The 27,812-nt window shown below is 41.8% G+C and overlaps 1 protein-coding gene across 2 annotated transcripts in view; it reads right to left on the bottom strand.

Moving 5' to 3' along the window:
* Window positions 1-15,223, bottom strand: part of COL1A2 (collagen type I alpha 2 chain) — a 35,165-nt gene extending 19,942 nt beyond the window's left edge. Inside the window, exons 1-19 of one of the 2 annotated variants that reach the window (XM_028118842.2) lie at window positions 15,031-15,223; window positions 12,538-12,548; window positions 11,914-11,928; window positions 11,233-11,268; window positions 9,982-10,074; window positions 8,646-8,702; window positions 5,565-5,609; window positions 5,400-5,453; window positions 5,253-5,306; window positions 4,883-4,936; window positions 4,413-4,466; window positions 3,848-3,901; window positions 2,239-2,283; window positions 1,893-1,946; window positions 1,748-1,792; window positions 1,337-1,390; window positions 758-856; window positions 589-633; window positions 383-481 (exon numbers count right to left, since the gene is read on the bottom strand). In XM_028118842.2, coding sequence (XP_027974643.1) covers window positions 383-481; window positions 589-633; window positions 758-856; window positions 1,337-1,390; window positions 1,748-1,792; window positions 1,893-1,946; window positions 2,239-2,283; window positions 3,848-3,901; window positions 4,413-4,466; window positions 4,883-4,936; window positions 5,253-5,306; window positions 5,400-5,453; window positions 5,565-5,609; window positions 8,646-8,702; window positions 9,982-10,074; window positions 11,233-11,268; window positions 11,914-11,928; window positions 12,538-12,548; window positions 15,031-15,100 — 1,038 coding nt within the window. In that variant the 5' untranslated portion in view covers window positions 15,101-15,223. Of the gene's footprint in view, window positions 1-382; window positions 482-588; window positions 634-757; window positions 857-1,336; window positions 1,391-1,747; window positions 1,793-1,892; window positions 1,947-2,238; window positions 2,284-3,847; window positions 3,902-4,412; window positions 4,467-4,882; window positions 4,937-5,252; window positions 5,307-5,399; window positions 5,454-5,564; window positions 5,610-8,645; window positions 8,703-9,981; window positions 10,075-11,232; window positions 11,269-11,913; window positions 11,929-12,537; window positions 12,549-14,989 lie in introns of both variants that reach the window. The other variant, XM_088018718.1, reaches the window with a different exon arrangement.
* Window positions 15,224-27,812: the final 12,589 nt, after the last annotated feature.

The raw sequence follows: 27,812 nt of genomic DNA, 5'->3' as shown, positions 1-27,812 counted from the left end.
AACGCTCTCACAGACAAACATCTTGGAATATTTATGGATCCAGATAAAGAGAAGTTCAAGTTCTGTAAGAAGGGTCATATTCAAACAGCTGACGGGGGGCTGGCTGCATTGAAGGGACTTGAGTGATCTAGAAGTGTACCTCACTGCCCTTTGGGGAGTGTTCTAGGAGAGCAGGAGGTGTGTGTGAGAGAGAGAGAGAGAGACATGCAGGCAGAGAGAATGGACATGCGCGCGCGCGCACTCACACAAGTAATACAGACTACAAATGCTCAGGAAAGAAAGCATAAAACTGCTAGGACCACAAGAGGAAGTCTAGACGGTGACAAAATGACAGCCGAGCTGGCCTTTCAGGAGGAGGAGCGCCGCGGCCACGACCACTTACGACGAGTCCCCTGGCCCCAGTAGCACCAGCAGCGCCAACAGGGCCAGGAATTCCGCGGGGTCCAGGGAGGCCGGGAGCCCCAGCCACACCGGGCAGGCCCTGTGAAGAGAAGGCGGCGTGGCGGGTCACAAGGGGCCTGGCCGACGAGGCGGTGCTCATCCAAGTGCCTCTGAAGGCGGAGCAGCCCCCGAAAGCCAGATACTCACAGCAGCACCCTTAGCACCAGTCAGGCCGTTGGCTCCAGGGTTACCCTGTGGGAGGAGAAAGAAGGGAGAAGGCGATCAGCTACGAGGAGTGTTTCCGTTCTTCTTTGAGCCCAGCTTCGCTCTTTCTGCCTGCTCCCCCTCTGTGGGGTTAATGACAGGGGCTACTTACAGGAGGTCCAACGGGGCCGGAGACACCCGGAAGACCCACTTCACCGCGGGGGCCCGCGGGACCGGCAGGACCAGGGTTGCCCACAGGTCCGAGTTCACCCTAAGGGAGGGAATGACACGGAGGCATTGGTCTGCAAGTAACGAAAGAGCGTATCTCCATTTTTAGGCCGGCAAGTTCCGTGATCTTTCTTCAGAACTGCACTCATTTCCCTCCTCTGGTTTGGTACCACCGACCTGGATCTGAGTTCCATCTCAGCTCCCACCTTCACCCACTTCTGTCTCTCCGTGATAGAGACTCTAGTTCTCAGCTAGTCGGTCCTCGCTAGTTTGGGCGTACATCCCAGAGGGGTCCCATGGAACACATTTCCTTGTTGGCTCCTCTATCTATGTTCTTGGGCTCAAGTGCAGAGACACTATTTCAAGCGTGGAGTGAGAACACGGGTCATCCTACATCCATTTTGAAAGGGGGACTCGTTAAGTTCCCTGTTGTGTCATCATCTACCTGCACACCCACGGCCTATCTTTCCCATCACAATAAGAAGTTGATCAAGGCAATGACAGTGGTGGGCAGTGTTTTTACCTTGGGGCCAGGAGCACCTGGAAAGCCTGGAGGGCCAGCAGACCCAATGGGACCCTGAAATCAAAGTAGAATGTGGTAAAGAGACTTCCTCCCAGCAAATTAATAACACCACAAGACCAGAAGATTGAAGTGGCTTGATCTTATATAATATTGGCAACGAGAAAACAGACAGCTAGTCTGTTGCCATTAATACCAAAGGGGATACATTCAAGGTATCCCAGGTGAGGTAGAGTTTATGTAGCAATGAAAAGCCCTAGGGATAGCAGTACTTACAAACAGAACCTTCGAGAGACCACATAGAACATTTGGTAAGGTGTCTAAAATGGTGTTATTTCTATAAACTAATAAAGAAGACAGTTCGCACCCCACACTCTCAACCCCTTCCAAATTCTTTGGTGTCCCAAAACTTACAGCAGGACCCACAGGACCCACACTTCCATCACTTCCACGGGCACCCTGTGACGAAAATAAGGAGACAAAGTCAAGAGGAAAGTTAAGTGGCCATTATTAGAAGAATTTCTTAAAAGGATAAGGGACAAAAACGGAAGCAACTCACAGCTGGACCAGGGGCACCGACGCGTCCTCTCTCACCAGGAAGCCCACGGGCTCCCTAGAAGCAGAAATATTTTCAGTGAAATCCAGAATGCTAATTTTAAAAATGTCACAGACATCATTTGCCTTGTCCAAGTTCCAACATGCGCAAGAATCCACGAGAAATAAATAGGTCTTGTTCTAATTCCAACTAAAAGGTAATGGATTTCAATTAAGTATGCAGAAGGTTATTAGAAAAATATCAAAGAGTACAATGCCGAGGGAAATGGTAATTAGCAAAAACATGAAAGAAGTTCCAGCTTGCACAGAGGGTACACATTTAGATTTACAGTCAAGTCATCGATACTTACTGTTTGACCTGGAGTTCCATTTTCACCAGGGGCACCGGGTTCACCCTGTGTGGAAAAGAAGGATTGAGTTTTTGTTCGTTACAGGTGTCAATTATTTTTTTTTTTTCTGATTGGGTCATTTTTACCCTATTATTTTAATTTGAACCATTTATATATTTTGTAACATTTCTTACACAGACTTTCTCAATTATGCCAGTCACATAAATTTTTTAAATTTCTAAAATATGAGTTTTTAATATAGATAATAGCAAATATCACAGTACTAGGGAGATGTGGTCATTTGAGGGTTATGTACCCCAGCTCTAGTATTTCCCCTTAGATTTTGGGCGTCATTTTGACTAGGCTTATGTATCAGGAATGATATCATAGAAAGAGACAGCAGAGGATAAATTGCGTTCAATAGAACCACATTTACCCTCTTTGAAGTTATTTTTAACACTCGGTTTTCTCATTTTTGTAAAACATGCATGGAAATTTAAAGCTTTGTAATGTTTTTCAGAGCTGTCTTATTTATTTCCAACCTATATTCTTATCTTGAGTAAAAACCATGGTGGTGACGGGGGGGAGGGGGAGCAGTAATTTAATAAAATGGCACACGTAAAGGAAGTTTGCTTCTAAGTAATCTGATTAATACCTGGAAGAAACAGATTTGAGAGACCCTTTAGGAACCCTCCATTTCTAGGCTTCTATGTGAAGTGTATTCTTTGGGAACAGGCACAAAGTCCATTCTTTGATAGTCAGAAGCTCTAGTCTCTGCCCTCCTAACTACTAGATGTGTGACTCTGGGCAAGTCAGTCATTCTCTCTGAGCCTCAGTTTCCCTCATCGGCAAAATGAGGGGGGTCTCCAACGCTCCTTTCGGCTCTAACATTTTATGATGCTGGGACTAGTAGTCTGAGCTATTACATTAGGCTCTAGGGAGAATGAGTTTGACCTTATCCATTTCTGTGGCAGCTGGAAAGTTAGAACAGATTCTCCATATTCATGTTCATTTCTGGTCCCGCTAGTATTCGTTACTCATTAATTTGTAATTACGTTGGTATTCACTTTAATATCACATTATCTCCTTAATAGGAGAGAGAACATTTTATAGTTGAAAACGCTGTCAGAGAAGAACCTAGCCAAGAGATAACACACTTCTGAGACTTTAATTACCTAATTAAAATTTTTTTGAGTGTGCACAGATAAATCACAGGAAAGAGGTTGAAAAGTGTATTGTGACATGAATGTACCTATCTAATTAGCGCATGGCAAAGGAGAATTTACAGTTTAAAATAACAGCGTTCTAACATCTGATTATATGTTTATTTACTTTTATTTTGGCTGCAGAGATCAGCTGAAATTGTAGGAAGATAGGAAATGAAGGCGGAAACTATGGACATTATTTTTATCTCAACTGTTTAATAGATATTGAATTAAATAAATAGTATTAATAATTGGCCTTTTGTCACAGAATCCCATATCCTCACCACTGAGGGCTCTGAAATACCGAAGAGAAAATAAGATACTCTTTGGAATACGAGCAGTCTTCACTAAAAATATCCTTTCTGATGGGCATGGGGAATTGCAGTCAATTGTTTTAAAAACAATGCTTCCGATGTAGTATTTACCTTCACACCTGGAGCTCCGGGCTGTCCCTTCAATCCATCCAGACCATTGTGTCCCTGAAACGCAAATCCTTATTATTAAAATGTCGTTCCATTATAGTGCTTGGTCAAATCCTGACCCGCACCCCAGGTGACGGCCGCTTCCGTGCAACGCCCCCGGGTCCTGCGCCCAGGAAGCTCGCTCCCGGGCGAACTTGCTCCATTGCCCCTGGTAAGTCACTAAACCTCCCTGCACTTGAAAGGAAAGGAAATAGAACTAGATGCTCTCTCACAGCCCTTCCCTCCTAAATAACTTTTACAATTTTCAGATGGGTTTAAGGACCTCTTAAAGTCATACGCCTTTTACCCAATTTTCTCCGTAGGGATCCTCATTTCTTGGAAGCTAGGAACATACTGCGAAAAGTGCACCCCACTCTACTTTTCAGCCATCTGGACTCTTCTCTAACTCTCTTTACACGCTGGCAAATTCTGGGAATTTGGAAGCCAGTATGTGTCACCCAGGGGTTTAAATATAGTCGGGGCTTTTCCCAAAAGCATTTACTCTCCTCTGGGGAAAGAATGTGCTCACCCTGATGCCCTTGAAGCCAGGAAGTCCAGGAGTCCCAGGGAAACCACGAGCACCCTTGAAAAGAAACACAGAAGACAAATAATGTTTTTGTTCTAAATTAGAAAACAATGATTTCTTCCCTCCAAATTATTTCTTCTCATTGAAGTTCAAGCTTGGAACCAAAGAACTAGGAGATTTTTAAGCCTGGAGCAGCAAATTCACTTGCTCTCAGTTGAGTAACTAATACTAGGGTGTGTGTACAAAACACGATGTAGCTTATGGTACGCTTGCTGTCATTAAAACATTCCTTGCATTAACACAAACCGCATGCATTCTTAACCAGGCTCCTTGGTTCGTCGGATGCCTTCAGTGAGTGGTACAAGTGTTCAAACATCCAGGTGGCCATTTAGACTGATCCCAGCTTTACCAACCGTCTTGCATGGAAGACGCCACTGGCATCTGGACTGGATACACCGGCATAAAAAGCTTACCTGTGGTCCAACAACTCCTCTCTCACCAGGTCGTCCAGGTTTGCCAGGGTGACCCTAAAACATGAAAGCATCGTAGGGTCAGCCTTTTCTTGCGGAGCCATCAGGTGAAAGTCGGAACATCTTGGTTTTTTAAAATGGGGGAAAAAGGCATTCTATAAAAATGTGGGTCCAGATATATATTTAATTAACAACGAATTTCCTTACATACACACAAATTAAGATTTCATTAAAATAACAATCTTCCATATGGGGAAGACTTATGTCGGGCATATTCAGCTTTCGGCCGAATACTTCATTCGAATCCAGAAATTCTTGTTGAGGCAGGAGTGTTTAAATGGCATTTTGGAAATGCTTATGAGTAAATACTCACATCCTCCCCAGCCTTGCCAGGAGGCCCAGGTGGACCACGAGCACCCGCAGGACCCTGAGAAAACAGGAGACCAATCATTTCGTTAAGGTTATATTAATCAACATCTTGAAGAAAAAAATCTATCACAACGGGCGAAAATGTACTCACAGTTTGACCAGGTTCACCGGGCTCACCAGCAGGTCCTTGGAAACCTTGAGGGCCCTAAAAGGAAACAATACGTCATACTCCACACCTTTCTTTAATTCTGTTTTTTGTTTTGTTTGTTTGTTTTTTTTTTTCCCGTAAGAGAGATTACACGCTGCTGGTACTTACAGGAGCTCCAGACGCACCAGGTGGCCCTCGAGGTCCCATCAAACCCTGGAAAGAGGACAAGTCTTAGCACTGAGAAGTTATCGTGGCATCGGTTTGAGTTAGAGAGGACTGGCATAGTAGTGCCACCGACATTTTGTGGTAGACAAACAGAATTACCCTGGTTTTATTTCATTCTTGTTTCTGCCAAGGAGGCTCTTAAGGACCGACATTTCCTCCACTATTTCTCTGTCCTTGCTTCTGCCTTTTCTCCTAACCCAAATCAGCAGAGCCCAATTGGGTGGGTGGCCACAGGTTCCTTAAAGTTGCAGACAACTGGGCAGATTGAGATTGTTCTAATGCAATGAAGCGGATCCGTCTTTGCACAGTTCCGGATCTACAACCACCTTCTAGGCAGCGGAGGAAGCCTTTCCATTTGGATTCCCTCGATCAGAGGCCATCTCCCCATGTCATATTTACCTAAGAAATTGATACTTTTATTGCCACAAGGGTCATAAATTGAAAAGGATCAAAGTTTCCTCTCAAGGATTAGAGGGAGGTTTGTTATATAACCTTGTAGCTCCTATTTTAGGGCTCCTGGGGACTGATGAAAATGTCAGACAAAAGCGGATGTGGTGAGGGCTGAAGGAAAAATAAAACAGTATTGAAACATCTTCCTGGAGGGTTCTAATATTATTACTGAAAATGTGGCCCACAACCACAGCAGATGGTTCTTCCTTTTGTTCTTCCTCCTGTGCACACCAGTGGAGTGAGACTGTTACTAGTTGGCGAGCTAAATCCACATTCTCGACTCCCCTTTGCAGTAATCAATCAAGCTCTCCTGTAGGGACCAGCTCCTTCATGCTGAAAAGATTGCATAGGCAAGTCTAGAGGAATTTGTTCATGACACACCAACCATGGGGACTCCGCAGGCAAGTCTGCCCCCACGGTATTAATGCCTAGAGGGAAACAATGTGGACTTTATTAAAAAGCACCTCATCTTAATTGTAAGAATTATTTGTTTGGTTTTAGAAATTGCTTCCACATTAAAAAAAACTGTCACTTTTCAATCAAAGTAATTTTTTAGGTATACATTAAAAATAATTTTCTTTGACACCATGAATGTTTAATTACATTCATTTTTCTGCATATTTGCAACAATTTCATTTACATAAACGGTAGTTTATTTTGTTGAGGCTGTGCGACGGACGATGATTACTCATTAATTCAGAGAAGAACCCTGTGGGGTTTTATAGTTATTGATTTTCCAACATGGAAAATTATTTTAATACTTTATTGCTGCCTATCTTTCTTATTTGTGAACCACATATCTGTTGATTATATATATCTATGACTGTGTGTGGATGGTGCAAGCTTAAATTATATTACACTGATATTTAAAAGTAAAACACTCTCTTTTATGCCCCCCAGAGAATGTTCCAAAGTCAGGGGAATCTGAAATCCATATTAATTTTCTGGGCTTATGTAGGCTATTTTATTAGTGTTTTGCTTCCCCTCCCCTTTAGCTTCTTCTTGAGACATAGGTACCGCTTTAAAGCTGACTAATGTTCAGCATTAGCTGAAATGGCTGATTTCAAATATCCAATATAAACAAAGCCAAAGAAAATCTCTACTTCTTCATTTCAGATATGGATGTTTTAAATTACCAGGAAAAATCAGGAAATTGGAAATCATCAATTAAAGGCACATTACTTCTCAAGTGAGAGTTTTAATTTACAGAAAATATTATCTTGCCCTTATAGTGTATTAGCTTATTGCGGACCATTAGGTCCAGCTGAACATCCTCTTTTGAAGACAAGAGCACTGAATGCATTGTCCAGGTAAAATTTATACTTTAGAGACCATGTTAACATTAAACTGTAGTGTTTAATCAACTTAATATTTTTAGTTCCAGCAATTTTTCCCTTTATTTAATACATACTAGTATATATTGTGCATGCTCATATTATTTTTTTTTTCCAACACATCTCATCGATCCTTGTCGGAAGGCTCGCTTGTTTAAAGACAGACCATCATCATCATAATCATAGAGGGAACTTTTCTAGATGTGACTCAAATTATAGGATATGTTGCTAACTATTTGTGCTGAGTGATATGAATGCTAAATTATACTCATATTCTCTTCCATATGGATTTATAATTAATAGACTAAAAAGGTATTAATCAAAAGGTATTAGAAGAAACATTTCCAGTACTTTTAACTCCTTGAGGGAGGGTGAAATTCTGTCATATTCACGGCTACATCCCTAGTGCAGAGTACAGTTTGGGGCTCATTGAAGGCACCTGATAAATAGTTGTTAATACAGTGACGTTTTATTCAAGTACTAGATATGTGAGACATGATGTCGCTGATTATCAGACATCCTGCCTGGAAACTAGTCCTAGTTTTGCCATTAACCACCTCCGTGGCCCTGGAACAGCTTAAACTCTCTAGTGTAGAATAAATGGGCTGGGGCACCGGGGTGGCTCAGTCGGTTAAGCCTCCGACTCTTGGTTTCGGCTCAGGTCTTGATCTCAAGGTCCTGGGACTGAGCCCTGCACTGGGCTCCGCACTCAGCCCAGAATCTGCTTGTCCCTCTCCCTCTGCTCTTCCCTCCCCTCCCACTCAAATAAATGAATGAATGAATGAATGAATGAATGAATGAATAAATAAATAAATAAATAAATAAATAAAATCTTTAAAAAATGGGCCGGACTAGAACTTGCTGCTCCTTTCCAGCAAGTTTATAGAACTTAATACCTCTGTGTCTCTAAGGGTTGCTTAAAATTCTGGCAATGTTAAAGAACATAAAAAAAATTATTCAGTGTCCCTCCTTTGAATTATATTGATTTATCTAAGTTATAGTTACTATGTCCAGATATTATTTACACATTGGAAACATGTTTGCAGAGAAGATTCAACCCCCAAGATCTAGGCTTAGATTGTTATAGATTTGAATACAAAAGGAGTTGCTGCTTTTATCTGATCTAAGTATTGAGTGTTAACCTGGGTAGTTAAGGAAATGACGATGTGAGATTTTTAACATAAAAACAAATTCTCTATTCAGTAATTTTTTGGCTAAGATTAAAAAGAGAGAAACATACCATTGGTCCAGGGCCAAGGCCAACTCCTTTTCCAGGATCATACTGAGCCGCAAAATTCTAGACGGGAAAAAACACATTATATCTATTAAAATTACCAGCTCTGTAGTTCACTTTCTCATCCTGCTTGTAGAGATTTTTATGTTGTTGTTTAAAAGGGAGCAATATTTTTATATGTTTATTAGTTTATAATTCCATATTGAGCTAAGTTCCCTAAAAAGGAGAAAATACAAGTTTAAAATTGAGTCCCCATCTGGTTTGAAGTGGGAAGCTTCCCTACCTTATTTTTTCAAGCCCTTTCCCGCCCTGCCGTTCACCTCTCCCTTCTCTCCACCCTCTATCTCTACCCTGAGAAAGGGGAGCTTTCTAACTTTAAGTCGCTGGAGACCCCTGATATATTGAGCAGAGACCAAGAGGTCACCTTTGCATTTCTACCTGTTGCCCTGCTCCTCCACAGCTACACAAAAGTGACTCAGAGACCTTTTTCTGGCTGGAGTTTCAAGAAGGATATAAAGAGTTTTCAAGTTTAGAGGAAAATTAAATTAAAATGCCCCTTGGAAGATTAAACTTTTTAAAAAATAGTTCACAGTAATAACTTTACTGTTAAAGATCTCTCTTATAGTAGTAGATCTATTAAAGAAGGTGCTTTTGAATGCACTCCGTAGATAAGCAATCATAATAAGATCTTTTAGGGGAGAAAGGTCTTATTTTACTGGCATACAGTTGGGTATTAGAATCAGGCTTCTGATTCATAGTGCTAACCAATTAAGCAAATATGTTTTCCTTCCTGCAGCGAGGCCAGTTGGCACTCATACCATTGTTAAAGACATAAAGCTAAAAGAAGATATTAATGAAAAAGGGAAATGTACTTTTCTCAAATTAGTCTCAAGCAAATTAAACCTAAAACTACTTTGAATGTTGGTTCAGCAGACCTCAAGCCCAGGAGAATGAAAAGATTAGGATGTTGGTGAAACTGCTGAAGATCAGGGATTTCACTTATAATTCAATCTAATCAAACTCTTCAATAATGCAACACCTCTTATTTGTGCCCTACTGATGAAAGATATTAAATCCCCAAATTAAATAACAGTCGTGAGGGCTGCAGCTACCCGCAGTGAACACAAAGACCAGTCCTGAAATTGACAAGGGCCCACAAAGAGACCGGGCAGAGCAAAATCTTGAATGAAGAAACCAAAGAAATGAAATAAACTGTACTAATATCCAAATAGCAGACTTTCCCTTAACTGCTAAAAATAAGTTCCACAATTGAGCCTTATTTCAGTAGAGGTAAAAGACACTGAAGTGAGCTAAAAGTGAGCAGTACTTAAAGACACCTTACCCCGCCAAGACCGGGGGGGCCAGGAGGGCCAGGTGGACCTGGAGGGCCTGGCATACCGTCGTCACCATCTCTGCCTGGTGGGCCTGGTGGACCCTGTTTTGTAAAAAGTGAATTCGGTCACGGTTAGACAGACCCCCCACAGAAACCTAAACATATAAAAGGAGACCTATAATACATACTAGTATATATTGTGCACGGGGTAAGATTCATTGTCCAGACCTTTCCAATGTGCAAGTGCTAAGGAAATTTAATACGCCATACTTGTCACTAATCGAACTTCACTTATGACCATAGAAGGAGCTTTAGTGACTGATATAATACAAAGAAGAAAAAGACAGACCAGTTCCTCTGGAAGAGGGATTTCTCGGCCTTTGAATATTAATTCATAATGGAGCTCCAGGAGCTCCAAATAAAGACGGAAATTATAGCTACCATTTATAACCCTTAAACTTCATATGGAAAACAGTGCACAAGTGATGTACTCTGTATAGTGGCTGTCAGTTTCAGACTGATGAACTTATTCAACTGTTTTGGTATATTATGTATGAATGGTAGATTAACTGATATGATAATTAATGAAAGTCACTTTATCACAAGGTAGAAAATCCTGCAGATTTCCTACCATTAACACTATTTCTGTTGTTACCGTAATTTGCTGACATAATGCTACCTCTAACAGACGGTTTGAGTGGAATACATTTTAGACTGCACTTCCCAATAGATATTAGATACATAGGTATTTATATATTGGCAAAAGTGTTACATAATGTAGTTATACATGCCAAAAAAGCAGAGCAGGGAGATGTAAGAATACCATGGATAAACTGTAAACAGTTTGCACATTTACGAATTTAGACAGAAACATGTTGTTGAGAGCCATTTCACTACTATTCCCAGGCTATGTAGGCGATCTTACTTGAAAAGCAAACAAAACCTATGCAAAGAGAGGACTGTGGTGGTTAGGTAGATACATTTCCATTGTGCATAAGTTGGACAGGTCAACTGAAAACAAAGACAGACACACCATGCAAAGAATATGGCTGCTCACAACAGCTTTGCTTTCTAAAAAGATAATCTTCTTCTAAAAAAAATAGTGATTATATATAATAATGCTCATTCGCCTCTTCTGTAGGGCATTCTCTGCTTAAAAGGTGGTGCAAATATCTGGATACATAATACTCTTGTAAACTGTCTAACCTGTAGTTATTCAAATATGGTCCAAAGCTTTTCAACAGTTCAAAAATTACACACCCTTTCTCCACGTGGTCCTCTATCTCCGGCTGGGCCCTACGAGGAAGATACAAACAGCACAATCATAAATGTCTAAGCAATTTCCAGTGAATGAGCAAGCATTCTTGACAATAATTAGTCGATAAGACTCATCTAAACACACTACTATTAGAAAGTAGGGGTAACAATGGCATAATACAATAGAAAAAAAGTATATTGTTTTTCTTCTGATTACATGTAATGTTCTTAAACCAGGAGACTAGAGGCTGCAGTCTCCGGTCATTAGGCCAATAGTATAACTACTATTTTTAGAAATATGACTTCTGTGGATAAAATTGCCATTTTGTTACATTGTTAACAGTATATTGATATAGATAAAGCCCTTTAAAATCAACTTTCATTTACCACCTCTAATTAACATAATACTCATTCCATCTCCAGAATTAAAACAAGTCTTTTTTTCTTTAGTATGTAAATCACCAGTTTGTATAATATAAGTGTAATTAGAGATAATTCTGGAAGATAATTAAGCTTGGTTATCTTAAACATCAAAGCTACTTTATTTTATGGTCTAGCTAATGCATTTCCATGTGGGCAAAATCTTGACCAAGTATCTTCCTTCTGTAGTTTCCTATAAATTTAGTTAAATCAGAAGTTACCTCTGACCATTTCAGATATGATGGAAAAGTACTGGACTCTTACCTTTCTTGCAGTTGCCTAGAAAAGAATAAGAAATAATTATGAGGAAAAACTGTATGTTTTTTAAAATGGCTCCCATTTCTGGGTAGTCTACAAATATATCTACAGAGAATATACATTGTGCATACCATTATTCCAATATTTCAAAGTATGATTTTAAATTTTACAAATAAATTAAATAACATATGTTTAGAACCAAAATGCATACTTATCTGTAATTATGCCTCAAACTCAATTCATGAGCTAAGAATTTGTTCCTAATACTCTTGCAAATGAGTCCAAGGGAGTAACAAGATTCTCTAGCTCTGTGAAGTCTCCTGCTTTGTAGCAGCAGATGCTTAAAACCCAAACTTCCACTGGATTATCTATTCTGTTTCTTATGAGCATTCTTGTAAGGGTGGTCTCATTCAATAGCACCGCCCATTTTGGAAATTGGGGTGGGTACTTTCTAGGCAGCCAGCAAAGTCTGACTACCATAACTCTTGATGATTTTCTTGGAAATCCAGGTTGTTCCACACCAGTGTAGCCTCCTGTTCCTTCCCCAGAGAAGGCATTAGTGTGGTCAAAGCCATCTCAGTATTAAAAAAAAAAAAAAAAAAAAAAAACTCTAAAAATAATTTTACTCACCTCTTGTAAAGCTGTAGAGGAAAGGGAAAAGAGGGAAATAATCATTAGTGTCATTTCATTGATCAATAGCAGTGATTAACAAATAGATATATTAGCCTATAAAATGGACTTACCTAATTAAAAGATCAAGTATATTTTTTACGAAGAATATTCTAATGACTTGGAAATTATGCAGGTCAAAAGTATGGCAGGGATCAGCAGGGTGATTTGTTTGCAATATTAATATGTAAATACATTTTGAATTAAATTGTTAATTATTTACTATTTTATAAATGCTGTGAAATATTAATGTGTCTGAAGGATATTTCCAGTGTGTAGTAATTAAGTTGGTAAACTGCATAGGTGGATCGCTGAATGGGAGACCAGTACACTGATGAAGAAATAATTTATGGTTTAGATAGTTTTTGATATTAAAAAATCTAAAAAAGGGAAAATTTAGGGAATTATGTTACCTAAATTGTTTTTTATAAAAATTACCTAGTGCTTCATTGAGCTACCTTAATGTCCTTTTTCAAAAGGTCTAAATTGCAAATCAGTCACTATGAAAATGGAGCCATTTGGACATCTGAAATTTTGCTTTAAACTGGTTCACTTAAATTAGGTAAGGTATTTTATCAATATGTATCACTTTTGTCCCTGAGAAGGAACTGCTCGGTATAAATGGAAAAACTGTGGATTAAAGATCTTGAGAAGTAATGGGAAAAACACACTCAAGTAATACCCCCCCCCTTTGCCATAATTGCTCTAAGTCCTTAAAGACTGAATTCCTCTCCTACGGTATAAAAATTATAGGTTAACACAGGATATAACGGTGGCCAAGCTGGCAACAAGATGAATCACCCCTAAAAATTGCTTTAATTAGGTGGCCAAGAAGTGTGTCATTTGGAGTGAGAACATCTGTTGCAATAGTCACAATTCAGGAGGGTGGACCACATCCAGCACTGATATTTAAGGGCAATTTATGAGAATTACTTTTAAATTAGGAAAATGATATGTTTACTTCATTGTGTCCATCAGTAGGAAGAATAATTATGCCCAGGCTTGATTAACGGAACTCCTTATGATTTTGGAAATTTGCCTTTTAATTACTCATGAGGCATTTTGAAGAAATGTGTGTTTGGTAACTTTTATTCCAGACTGCAGTTGGCTGTTGGTCAGAAGGTGAGCTGCCTTTTGTCCCTTCAGACTTCCCTAGGTCTGTTTCCATCTTTCCTTTAGGAGCCAACTCTTTCCTCCATCCTCAGATCTCATAAAAACGAAATCGGTAATGTGAATTTGTTCTATACAATTACTCCTTAGTATCCATTGTGTGTATACTAAAAGTGGACAAAGGGAGAAAACGCACACACAAATGCATCGGCAATGATGCAATGGTAGACACCGTGGCATGTGGGTGGAGCAGACTTTTCATAGAGTGTTGGGTGTGGGCCAGACACCCCTCAGACCCTACAAAGTCAAAACCTTTGGTGATTAGGCAGCCATTTTCAAAAACGGACAGATTTTCTCCATTCTATCTTGACACAGAAGTCTGGTCATGAAACCTATGGCTGAAAGTGGCCTCGGAGTCCATCTAATCTGCATTCTGCGTTTTAGCAAAGGCTTAGCTGGACTTGCCCGAGGTCACATGGTAAATTAGAGGCCAAGTCATTGGAAAACCCCGGGTCTCTTGAGTTTCGGATCCATGTTGATATTTTCCAACTTGCTGTGTTCAGAATGTCTGATTGTCACTGAGAACATGATAAAGAGGTAACTTGCAGGCTCAACGAAAGGCAGAACAGGTTTTAATTAAATAGTGTTACCATTTCCATGACCAGATAATAAATGGAAAAGCTAATTCTACTCTTCAGACTGTATCCATTCCAAGTAACATCATTTTCTTTCCCAGGCTACACCGACTAGCTACGGGGGATGGCTTCAATCAGAAATGCAGGTCCCCTCTCCGTGTAAACCTGTAGGGTCTCGCCTGGGGATTCCATTAGCGTTAAGGCCTGGTGCCCTGTGCTTTCACTGTCCTCCCTCCAGAGGGCGCCTCATAGTTATCGTCACCATCCAGGCAAGCCTTAAACCGCCCAGAAGAGCAAAGCCCTTAGGGGGTGAGTTCTGTATTACTAAATTCAAGGGCTTTTTAAAGCAGGCCTCAAGTTTTACGGGGTGGGCGTCAGTGCAGCCATGGGGCCTGATAGTTGTCAATATCTCACCCTTAGGAAAAAGACTTTCTGCTTTCTTTGAGCCTCACTGATCCAGATCAAATTCAGACTCACTTCGAGTTGAGAGAAAAGTTCCCTAACTTTTGGCGAGGGTTGAGCCTTTTCTGTTTTCATTTCTAAAATAATTTCCACGTTTCTCATCCATGCCTGCGTTTCTCCACATGCCAGGAAGCCTTCCTTCCAAGCTGGCCCTAGAATTGACTTTAGGTTTTCTTTTTTCAGACCAGGGTGCCCACCCATCTAACCTTTCTCCCCCGTCTGCCCCAAACAAGCCGAAGGCACTTACATTGGCATGTTGCTAGGCACGACGTTACTGCAAGCAGCAACAAAGTCCGCGTATCCACAAAGCTGAGCATGTCTACCACTTAGACATGCAGACTCCTTGTGTCGCAGAGCCCCTGGGTCACCGGCGGAGGTATCACCTGGCGGGCGCAGGCATGCAGTCGTGGCCAGTACCTCCAACTTAGCTGAAACCTCCTGCCGCCTTGGTGCTAAAATAATAAAGCCCGGATCTGCTCTATTTATACGGCCAAAGTTTCCCTGGCCCGAGGGTGCCTCCAAAAGCGCCTCCACCAATCGCAAGGCTGGGGCTGGGGGCCCGGGCAGCCACAGCTGGGAGGAGACTGCGGGGGCGCAGAGGAGGGAGCGAAGGGGGGAGGGACGTGGCCACGGGGCTGGCTTCTTAAATTGGTTCCATTCTTTTTGAGGACGTGGACACTTTTGAGGCTTTCAAGGGGAAACTCTGACTCGCTGTCTGCATACCTCCGCCCTCCCCATCCCCCCGCCCTTCCCCGCCCTTTCCAAGTTTGGAAACACTTTTGGACACGTCGGAGCGCTCTGCAGACACCGACGTGGGCACACTTCGCAGATCTCTGGGCAGCCGGGCAGCTGCAGAAGGGACGGGAACCCGGGGATCAAAGCAGGAGCTGTCCAGCCCTGGCTCACCTTGTGCCCTGCGGGCCACCCGCAGGGTGGAGGGCGCGCGCCGGGCGCAGAGGAAGCAAGGGAGGAGGGAGTGGGGATTAGACAGCGTGGCGCAGCCGGAGGCCGCCCTCCCCCCGCCCCCTCTCTCCGTCCTCTCCCCCGCCCGCGCCCCAGCTTGTTCCAGCTTTGGGGCGTGTGTGCCCCCACTTTCTCAGCAGTAACGCTCTCTCCTGGCTCCGGGAGAGGGTGAGAGGGGGCTTCTGTCTGTGCAGGGTTGGGTTGGAGTCCGAGGACGCCTGCCGTTGGGGAGGAGGGGGGGGGAAACACGCGAGGGGTAGCGTGGCACCGAGCACGGGGGAGGATATGCTTTGCGCACTCTAGACGGGACCCAGCCACTCGGGAAGTCCTTCGACCTCTACTGAGGCCGACTCTCGGCTTAGGCTTTGGAGATTATCTGGTCCTGCGGAAAAGACTGAGATTGACGCCTGGATGCCTCTCTTGGGGTCTCCCCTTTCTAGGTTGCAGTGGAGAATCCATCCTCTCCCCTTCAGGTTTCCACTCTCCACCTCCTCTTCTCCACAGATGCCTCTTCTCCACGTTGAGCCTGGACTCAGATTAACTCTCCAATGAGTTCCCCCAATGCCTCGACCTCCGTGTGCATTCACTGACCCCACTCACGGGTAACGCCCAAGCACATTCTTGGCTTCCTCATGGCTCCCTTGGGGGACAACACCTTGGGGAAAATGCCGAGCCCATCTAGAGGAGCTTCCAGTTCGACTCTGAGATGGGGCAATCTTCTCTGGTCACACCCCAAGCAGCAGCCTCATCAGTGTGGATATTAACTCCCTCCCGAAAACCCAACTTCCTTCTCCCCTTTCAGCCCCATCCCATTCTCTGCTCCCCACCAGGGAGAGGAGGAGTTGAGACCTTGACCCTGAGCTCAGGATTTGAGGGTGGAAGGCCTCATTGAGAGCTCCTGAGAATTGTGAAATACTGGGTGCAGTCCACTTCAGTGGACGGCCCCTTCTCCTACACTCTTGAGATGTCATTCCAGGCCCATGAGGCTGGGGCTGCACTTCTGCCTGCTCTGCACCCCCAGTGAGGCAGTCATGTGCTGCTCAGAATGCCATGGGCTCCCAGAAGTCAACGCAAAAGGGGCATCTTTAGGTCAGTTCCCTCTGTGCCAAACAGAAGTGAGTGGGCTGCAGTTCCTTGCTTCCCCCTCCCCCCCCTTCTTTCTTTCTCCTATCGCTCCCTTCCTTGGTTGGTGTTTTTTGGTTTTTGTTTTTTGTTTTTGGCTGTGCTTTAAGGAAGAATTTCTGCCTAAGTTAACTCCATCAGCAGCTCCTATAAACCAAAGGGACTGAATATTCTTAAACTGGTTGCTTCCTCTAAACTTAACAAACAGGTTAATGGAAATAAAAGGGAACAAACAAAACAGTAATAAGCCCTTCTTTTATTCTATTTAAGGGCACCAACTTGGGAGATAACTTGGAAAGACTTTTTGAAGTAATTTGGAGGGAAGGAATTTGAAAAGGTATCTGGTCAGTTCTAGGAGGGTTTTTACAAGGAGGAATCCACAGTCAAATCTGATAGTTTAAAATGGAGAACATTTTGTGGAAGTGTGACTATAATTTCTTTTTTAGCATAAAAAATGCTCAGTTAGTTTTTGAAAACTAGAGAAGTAACAGTTCAAGCACACATTTATAAACTTAAAGGAAAAACATCTCTGCAGAGTAAACTGATAACTTGAAACACATTCCTGGAAACTGATGCAAATACCAAATGCTGCCAGGCTCCTTCCCTGCTGATGTGGCAGAGTTTGAAGCAGGCAGTCCTCAGCGTTTGGTGGGAGGCCCTGAAACTAGACGGAACAATGAAGATGGTGAAAACCAAAGGGGAATTTTTCTTTTTTAAGCGGAGGACCGACTGCCATCCCAGCCATTTTTATACATTATTTTGACTCTTTCTTACTCATCACTCATTGGGGAAGATAGTGTTTACAGTGAGATCTCCGTTAAATATTTTGTGCCTCAAACAGAGAGAAGCTTTTTGTGTCCCTGGGGGTGGGGCTGGGAAAGAGAGCTGACCCAAAGCCTACAGGACAGTCCTGGTGATGACTGCCTGGTGTGTGAGTGTAGGGGGGCCTGGCGCCGTGGCTGGGGATTGAGCAGGAGGAGAAGATTGAGTGAGGGAGTAGAGGGGGAGACACTGAGGGCTGAGGAGTAGCAGGCTGTTAGAAGGGAGGCAGAGATCAGTCTGCTGCTGCCTGACAGTTAACACCTGGGTTCCTATTCCTAAAGTATTCTCTGTTGCAAAACAGATGGTCTCTTCAGCTTCCTACACCCCACAGATTTCAAACGGGGCCACACCTTCAAGTATGACCCGAGAGTCTGCCTGATTAAAGGGATGTGAACAGCCTGATAAAGCCTTGTTGTCTTACACTTTTATTCCTTTCTTTTCTTGGATCAAAGTAAGCATCAGACTGATGTCTCCTTTCAAACATTTGTTGAGGACACACTCTGTGGAAAACCCCCAAAATACCCTCTCTCGTTCTAGTTTGAGTTGAGTTGGTTGTCAAACAACTTCCGAGAAGGGATTAGCTGATAATTAAGGTGGTAGCTGACATGGTTTGAGGGCTGCCTTCTCTCTGTGATATTTGCAAGACGTGGAGATTCCTGCCCTACAGCCTTTCAGTTGGGTTATTCAGTTCCCACTGACCATTTAAATGTATAGTCATTCAAGTAATATTTAGTGTTGTGCCAGGCACGGTACTAGTTGGGGGGTTTATAACTGGGAAACAGAATGACATGGTCATTGGCCTAAGGAGGCTGGCTGATAGGCTGTTGCAGGATAGAGGAGAGTGTGGAGAGGACTGCCATGGGGAAGGACAGGATGTTTTTGTGTTTATGGGAGGATTTAAGGTGGACACCTCATCTAGACTTAGGTGGGTAGAGTCAAGAAAGGCTTCCTGGAGAATGCAGCAAGCTCAAGCCTTAAATATGAATAAGATTTAGAAGAGATGGGGGTGGGGGAGATCCAGGTACGGAGGCATTAGAAAATGCGGGAGTTCTGAGGAATGGAAGCATGTTGGCATGGTAGGATGATGGGGTGGGGTAGGGAGAGGGGGGACAGAGAATAGAGGAAGGAGCCTGAGATGAGGTTGGTGGATTTGGCAGGAACCAGATCAAAAAGCAAAAGTGTGTTTAAACTGTATTCTGCTGTTTGTGTTTTCTAAACTGTGCTATGGGGACTGTTTGGATAATTTTAAGCAGAGAAATTATGTAATGAGAGAGTGCGTCTAAAAAGATGGTTTCGGCTACAGAGGAGCCAGTGAGGAGGCTACAGCAGTAATTGTCCCCAAAAACAACGGTGGTCAGGACCAAGGTAGTGCTGTTGGAGTTGGAAGTAGTCTGATGTTTGGTTGTGGGGATCGAGGGGGAGGGAGGACTGAAGGATTGTCACCAAGTCTCTGGCCTTAGCAACTGGCTGCCTGGAGGCATAGTCCATCCAGCTGGGAAACCTCTGAGGGGAAGAGCTGAGGTGAGGGGAGGATGAAAAGGCCAAATCTGGGCAAGTTGAGTGTTGGGTGATCATGGACTACCCAAGTGGTTAGGTGCCATAGACGATGAGCTACATAGGCCTGAAGTCCAAGACTTATACTTGGTCTAGGTTTATGGACAAAGGAGTCAAAGACATTAGATTACGGATGTCATGGAAATGGATGAAATCCCCCAGGTGTATGTGTGTGTAGAAGTGGACAATAGGAAAAACCCAGGACAAAACCCTGAAGAGGTCCAGCGTATAAGCAATGGACAGAAGAAGGGGAAAATGCATCCAGGTGTCTGAGAAGGAATAGCCATAACAGGATGGGGGAAAACCATAGTGTCTCCATCACAGAAGGCAAGGAAACAGGTTGTTTGGGGCGGGGGGGGGGGCGTAGTTTTTTGGGTGTTGAAGTTTCATGTGTTTCTGAGAGGTCAAGTAAAGGCTAGAGAGACTACATAAATTAGCAGTCTGGAGGTCACTTGTGATCTTGGTGAGATGGTTTCAATGGAATGGAATCCAGCTATGAGAAGGTGGAAGAGTGAGTAATAGACACATCGAGGGTAGGATTGAAGTTATACCGGGACTGTAACAGGAGTCAGGAGAGAGCTGGGGTACGGTTTAAGGATGATGTGAGGATTCATACGGCAGAGAATTATGTATGTTAGAAAGAGACCATCCGAGGCAGATGTTTAATCTTAACACAAACCCCATTCTAAAAACTTCCACTGAAATGCTCTTCTCCTTCTTTAGGCTTCCTACATTATACACCTCCTAATTTGCTTTTTAGCACTGAAGCAAGGAGCAATTATGTGCTTACAGATTTTTTTTTTTTTTTTTTTTTTACTTGATAGTGAAGGATCATTTTTTTTCAGGAGTTCTCTTTAAAATGTGTAGACACACTCGGTTTCTGGGGAATTAATCTGGGATTCAGTGCCCCATTTTTCAAGTTTAGAAATATGAAATAAACAATCACTTCTTTATTTCTGCAGGACTCCGAGTATTCTTGTGTACAGATTGTATGGATATATTTGTTTTGTGGTATCTTGTTATTGTCTATTCTAAGCCCGATAATTCCAAAGGAATATATTAGGGCACACGAATTTCAGCTTTCAATTAAGTCCACCTCTTCTTTGAGAAGATGCTGATTACATTTCTTCAGCTAATTCCAGATCTATCCTTAAATTGAAGAGCACCAGAATGCTGATGCATTCCAAAAGTCCACTCTGGCTTATTAGAACTTTGGTTGGCTTGGTTTCCAGGCTCATATTTTTCAATTCATTTCAAGTAGCTGGAAGAAATAAGGAGGCTTTTACTTCAGTTGCAAGAAAGCTTCTGGGTGTTGGTAATTAATTGATTCACCCATTAAGCTGAATCGAGATACATTGTCTTTGGTCCCTACACTGCATACAGAAAAAGAGTTATAAAGACTTAATTATATATGATACCATATTTAGAATTTATATAATTTATATTTCATCTTTTAAAAATGACTAGCAAATTAAGTTAATGGTATTACTGACGAACTCTTTAGAGTTTAAAATTCGATCTTGACTTTTGGAATTCTCTATCTGCATGGATAATCGTGCAGTTAGTTAATGAGCCATCGTAACTACCTATTATATTGTGTGCTAGGTACTATGCTTAGGAATTTGACATAAATGGTCTCAAACCTCCAACAATCATTATCTAAATCTCAGGGGGGGGTGTGTTTTATTATTCCTGACTTTACAAGTAAAAAGCCTCAGGCTTAGAGGAGTGAAGTGACTTGTCTAAGGCTTCCTGGATACCTTAGAATGAATCAAGTCTCCATTGTACGTTTTCTTTTCTTTTTTTTAAAAAATTCCAGTGGAGTTAACATATAGTGTTATTTAGTTTCACGTATACCTATAGTGATTCAGCAATTTTATACATTACGCAGTGCTCTTTAAAAGAAATGTCTCTTAATCCCCTTCACCTATTTCACCTGTGCCCCCCATCCACCTCCCCTGTGGTACCCATCAATTTGTTCTCTATAGTTAAGAGTCTTTTTTGGTTTGTCTTTTTTTTTTCCCTTTGTTTATTTGTTTTGTTTCTTAAATTCTACATATGTATTTGTCTTTCTCTGCCCAACTTACTTCACTCTGCATTATACTCTCTAGACCCATCCGTGTTGTTGCAAATGCCAAAATTTCATTCATTTCATTCTTTTCTATGGCTGAGTAATATTCCAGTGTGTGTGTGTGTGTGTGTGTGTGTGTGTACACACATAGGACATCTTCTTTATCCATTGATCTATCGATGGACCTTTGGGCTACTTCCATAATTTAGCTATTATAATTTATAAGTAAGTGCTTCAATAACTGTATGGGGTACATATATCTTATTTAATTAGTGCTTTCATATTCTTTGGGTAAATACCCAGTAGTGGAATTACTGGATCATACGGTCATTCTATTTTTAATTTTTTGAGGAACCTCCATACCATTTTCCAGAGTGGCTGCACCAGTTCGCATTCCCACCAACAGTGCACAAGGGTTCCTTTTTCTTCACATCCTTGCCAACACCTGTTGTTTCTCGTGGTTTTGATTTTAGCCATTCTAACATGTGTGAGGTGATATCTCATTGTGGTTTTGGTTTGCATTTCTCTGATGATGAGCGATATTGAGCATCTTCCTGTTGTACATTTTCTAATGCCTTGTACTTCTAATATCTAGTAGCTCTCACAAGGACAATTGATTAATTAATGAAAGGAGTTAATTTCCCATTGACTGACCTCATTTAAATGTGAGGTCATTAATAGCAGAGACAATGCCCATTTTACTCACACTTCCAACCCTTTATCCTAGCATGGCGTCTGCTAAATAATAAACGCTCAACAAATATTTACTCAGTTAACGAGGACTGATTTGGCATGATGTCACTGAAGAATATGGAACTTAAATGTCAGTTGTGGTTATTTTCTTCATTGTTGGTTTACCATCTAATCCACACACTTAAAATTTTCTTTTTATTGGTAGGTAAGAGTGGCAGCTAACACATGAAATTTCCTTGAATAATACGTGAGTGTGTTTTAGCCTATTCACCCAATAGTAGCACCTAATTTTTCCTTGGGTATCTCATAAACATTTCAAGCCCAATTATTGAAGAACAAAGAGATTGAAAAACAGGAAAAAGCTAATTTTTCCAATTATAAAGTCACAGAAATTTAGAGTTGAAAGACAACTGAGGGATCATCCAAAACATAATCATAATTCTAAATGTGTAGAATTAGGATTTGTTTTCTACCATATTTTTAATGTCTGGCCAATGTCAGGCACACATCAGGTATTCAGTGAGTTTAAGTTGCATGAATTAATACATTTTATAAATGAGGAAACATGCCTAGAGAGGTTATATGACCAGCTGCCTTATTATAGACCTGTGACCAGGGGGTTTCCTGATTCCCAGTCTCTTGATTTTTCCTTTAAGTTAAAATAACAACTAGCATTTCCCTGAAATATTTTGCAGCATTTAGCCTTTAAAACAATCTGAAAATTAGTTATTTTAGAGAGGATAAAATTGAGGCTCAACAAAGTTTAAGGTTTTCTCCAGGTCAGTGGTTCTCAAAATATGGTCCCGGGACTAGTAATATTAGCATCACCCTAGGACTTGTTAGAAATACAAATCGCATGCCCCATCCCAGACCTCTACTAAATCAGAAACTCTGGACATGGGTTTAGCAGTAGTCTGTGTTTGAACAGCCCTCCAGGTAATTTAGTATTGAGGAATGTGACTTATGGTTAAGCTTGAATTAGATCTAAATCTAGCATCATGGAGAACAGAGTGAACATGACACCTTTCTATCAAAGGTGGGAGAGTCCAGGTAAGAAAATGTTAACTCCTTTTCTCTATTCTCCTTCACTCCAGAAAGCCCCCATTCACATCTGCTTTTGCTCTCTTTCCAATATATCTGTTGACCTGCTGCTTCTTTTCTTAATTCTTCTTGGTTCAAGGGAATGGGTAGCTCAACATTCTGAAAGGCTATTTTTTTTAATTTATTTATAGTATTTGTAACATTAAAGGAAGACCGCTTCAGTTCTGTTTTGCTGACCCAAACTCTATTTACGTTTATCTGGATAAACAGCATTTATAGTGGGAAAATGTGTGAGGAAGGGTATATGTGAACTCTTGAGGAAAGCTGAGTGTGGTTGGCCTCATGGCTGGAACTTGGTGCTAGTGAAGTCCGGGCTGTAGCTGCAGTCCCTCTGTGGACCAATTAACTTCTCCCTGTTACACTACCTTGGAATTCACCACTCTGTGGTCCTGGGTGTAATTCCCTGGGTAGTTAGATCAGGTGAGGCAGGAAAGATTCACGGTTTACTGCAAATCCATGACTTATTCTGGACAATACCCCCCAAAGGCCCAGTTGATGTTTTGGAACATTTTATTTATATACTGACATCACAGACGTATGCTTCCATTCCCTATGGTCCCCAAGTCACGTTTTGATACTTGAATTAGAATGGCACTCCAGAGCCTTAAAAAGTGGACGTTCCTTCTGAAGACCCCGAGAGAGGGTGAGTGAATAAATCTTCCTACTCAGAGTTCCAGAATGTGCAAGATGCTAGACTAAAGCAGTAGCAGAAGTCATTGTTCCTGCCTGGGAGTCCCCACTGGGCTTCCTGACAGGGTCCCAACTTTAGAACTGTGGCCATTTATGTACATCTTCAAGACCCAAGACCCCGTGCTGCCCAGACTCTGGAAATGCACCCTGTCCTTGGATAAGATGAAATTAAGAAGCTCCAGTTCTAGCATTTTCTGCCAGTCTTTGGATCTGACTCTGTGGCATTGTTCCTTTTGTCTGGGCTTCCTCTAGCTAAAGCCCAGTCTAAATGTTATGCCCATTCTTACAACAGAGATTCTGTCTCTTCTTGCACCCAAGTTCCTCTTTTGATAATATGCTTATTTCCTTGATGACTGGCTTTATTCACTCCATTCATTCAGTCACTCCGTGAATCTGTTACTGTCCATGCAAGACAGTGTTGGGAACTGGCTGTGAGATACGCTCCTGGCAACCCTCCCTTGACCGCCCTTTCCTAACACCCTGAAGACCGGAGTCCTGCCCCTAACTTCAGCACCCTGTCTCTAGGTTCCTGTCTGGTACTGTTGCGGACCTGTCTGCCTGGATCTGCAATAGTGCTTCCCCAGGGCTCTATCTTCCAACACCTGTGGCAACACCTGCCTTTCTTCTTGCAGGACCTCACTGACGGCAGTCCTGGGGTGGCCCAGCACATCCTCCTTATCTCTGTGCTTTCCCTGCTTCTGACTTCCAGCTATTGCCTGCAGCTGAGTCCATTTCTGCCGCGCCTGCTCCCAATCTCCACTTTTCTCTCAGAGTCTCCGTCTGAGAGAAGAGAATGGGTTTTGCTAGTTCCTCTAGCCACATCTTGTTTTGGACTGTATGCTCAACCGGGCCGGAGTTCCAGTTGTGTGCCAGGTGCAGATGTGGGGATAGACAGAGGGATAAGATAGAGTTTCCAATCTCGGGAGATGTCACAAACACTGCAGAATCTCCCCAATTGTGAGGATAAGGAGATATTTCAGTTCAAGGTACTTAAGACGTAAGGGGGAAAATAAGGTTTTGGAGGGACTAAATGCAAACCCTTACAAATGTTTGTATCACCTCTAAAGTAGAACCATCAAGACAGCATACTAAATAAAGAGAGTATCAGTAACATTTTTCACATCTTAAATTACTAATAATGGTTATGGTACAATTGCTTTCCATTTACCATCTCTTGCTCGATAGAAATTTTTCAGGGTCCTTCTCCCCTGCCATTTCAATGAAATGCCCATAAATTTGCTTTGCTTTGCTGAAGGTAATATGCATATGAAAGGATTTTTTCCCCCTGTATCTGGTTCTCCATCCAAATGTGCAATGCTTTTCTGATTTCATGATTTGGAATTGTTGACTCCTGCATCCTCAGTCCCAGAGATAACTCCCCAAAGCACATGCCATCAGGCCCCTCTTACACAAATATCACTTCCCTGCTTCCTTGCAGCTGCGGGAGTGCCATTTTAAGGTCCTGGTTTATGTCTCCTCAGATTCCCTTATTTCCTAAAGCCTCAAGGCAAAAACCTCTGTTACTGCCATGCCATCTGCTTTACTTTACTTTTTTATTCTCGACACCCAATTTCTTTTTTTTTTTTCTTCTAATTATCCTCAACAGGAGTGACTTATAATTCTTATATACAGGAACTAAAATTTTGTGGTTGGGAAAAAGTATACAAAGCTAAATCTGCACATGCTGAAATCCCTTGGTTGCTAAAATTTGAAGTAGGGGCAATTAACTCATGAGGAGAAATTGCCTTACATAACTGGAGAAAATAACACATTAACTCATTAAAACAAAGATATTTTGCGTTTATTCAGTGAACAACGTATTAATAAGATCTAAGGGAGTCTCCAGCAGGATCAAAGAAGAAGTAACTGATTCTGCTGGGGATGGTTGACTCGGGGAAGGAAACACTGAAACTGACTCTTGGAGGAATTCATTAGGCCAAAAGGAAAGGAAAACCCTTCTGAGGGAGGTGGTACAACACGTGTAGAGGCCGATGACATTTACCATAATCTGTACTTAAAAAATAATTAATGCTATAACAATTTCCCTCTAGAATACTGGGTCTCAACCCCAGGCGATTTTGGCCCCAGGAGACATTTGGCAATATCTGGAGACATTTTTTACCATCACGGGTGGTGGGGGGCTGATGTGCTACTGGTGTCTAGTGGATAGAGGCCAGGGATGCTGCTAAATATCCTCCAATACACAGGACAGGCTCCATAACACATAATTATCCACTTCAGATAGCAATATTGCCTAGCCTGTCTTACTCACCCCAGTGTCAACAGGCAGAGGTAATACTGACTTAACATTTGTTGAGTGAATGGAGGCATGAAAGAGAGGGGACATATTGGGGGAGGGGAAAGACATATGCAGAGTTAGAAGTTAGGGTATAATTAAAGATCAGTGAAGAAATAAGGCCATTGTAAGTTAAAGAAAAACTGTAGGGGCACCTACGTGGCTCAGTTGGTTAAGCATCTGACTCTTGATTTCAGCTAAGATCATGATCTCAAGGTCATGGGATGGAGCCCCACATCAGGCTCTGCACTCAGCTCAGAGTCTGCTTGTTCCTCTCCCTCCACTCCTCTCTCCCCCCCTCTCTAAAATAAGTAAATAAAATCTTTAAAAAAAAAGAAAAAAGAACTATAAAGGGCATCTTGTGCCATATTAAGGAGGCTTCTTTTAATATACAGTGTGTGGAAAACCACCAGAGGGTTGTCAGCAGGAATATGATACCATCCAATTTGTGCCCTACCAAGGAGCAGTAGAAAGAGCCAGGAGTCTGGGAAGTCACTTAGGCATTGTAATAGTGCAGGGATGATGAAGGCCTAACCTAAGGCTGAAGCAGTAGAGATAGAAGAGGGGCAGATCTGAGAGATTTTCAAGACTTAAAATTAATAGGACTTGATAATCAATAAATATGGAAAATGGAGAAGTTTTTGCCTTGGCTACTAAGTGGACATTGGTATCATTACTAGAGATGAAGAAGACAGGAGGAGAAGCAGGATTTTGTGTGTGGTGTGTTTATGAGCTTGTCTTTGTATATTCTTTAAAAACATTAACTTATATCATTATAACTCAATAGACTTTTGATTAACCAATTATCTAGGCACTGAGGATATCAAAATAAATAATTCCAGTCCTTAAGAAGCTGACATGTTCATAGCAGCTCTAGTCACAATAACCAAATGTGGAAACTACCCAGATGTCCATTAATGGGTGAGTGGATACACAAAATATGGTATATCCATACAACGGGATTTTATTCATCGGCAGAAAGGAATAAAGTACTGATAAATGCTTTTACAAGGATGAACCTCCAAAGTATTATGCCAAGTGAAAGAAGCCAGACACAAAGAGGTTACATAATGTATGATTCCATTTATTTGAAATATCCAGAATAGAGAAATCCACAGATGATTTGGTGGTGGCCAAAGGGCTAGGGGAAAAGGGCAACAGAGAATGACCACTTAAAGGGTATGGGTCTTCTTTTATGATGATGAGAATGTTCTGGAACTATATATTTGTATGGTCTCACAACACTGTAGAGCTACTAAATGCCACTGGATTTTACACTTTAAGGTGGTTAATTTTATTTTATGCAAGCAGTTTTTTTAAAGGAAGTTCACAATCTCATGAGAAAGACAAGTAAAAAATAAGGCAAATCAATGTGAACTATATATTATTGTCTCGAATAATGTAAAATGTTCTTCAAGTCGAGGAAACTGTCCAGATAAAGCTTCAGCAGGTATGAAAGCCCATGTCAGGAGTGGGGAGCAAAAAGGGATTTAAGAGACCATTTGCTCTATTTTTACAGGCCTGATTACCACACTTCATGTGAAGCATAATGGAGTTATTCCAGAGACATAAAGTGGTTCCATCAATGTCTTGTGACCAGACAACAGCAAAGGTCTGAAATAGTGCAGTTCACCAATTCTTGGAACTCAAATCTCCTATAGACTTCATCTCTAAAATATTTGTAGAAAGTGAAGTCAGAGAATGACAGTGGTAATTC

This window comes from Eumetopias jubatus, unplaced genomic scaffold, assembly GCF_037043125.1.
Source record: "Eumetopias jubatus isolate StellerSeaLion01/CBP00866 unplaced genomic scaffold, mEumJub1_p1.0 scaffold_14, whole genome shotgun sequence".
Classification (NCBI taxonomy): domain Eukaryota; kingdom Metazoa; phylum Chordata; class Mammalia; order Carnivora; family Otariidae; genus Eumetopias; species Eumetopias jubatus.
This window is presented reverse-complemented; position numbering and strand designations above follow the sequence as displayed.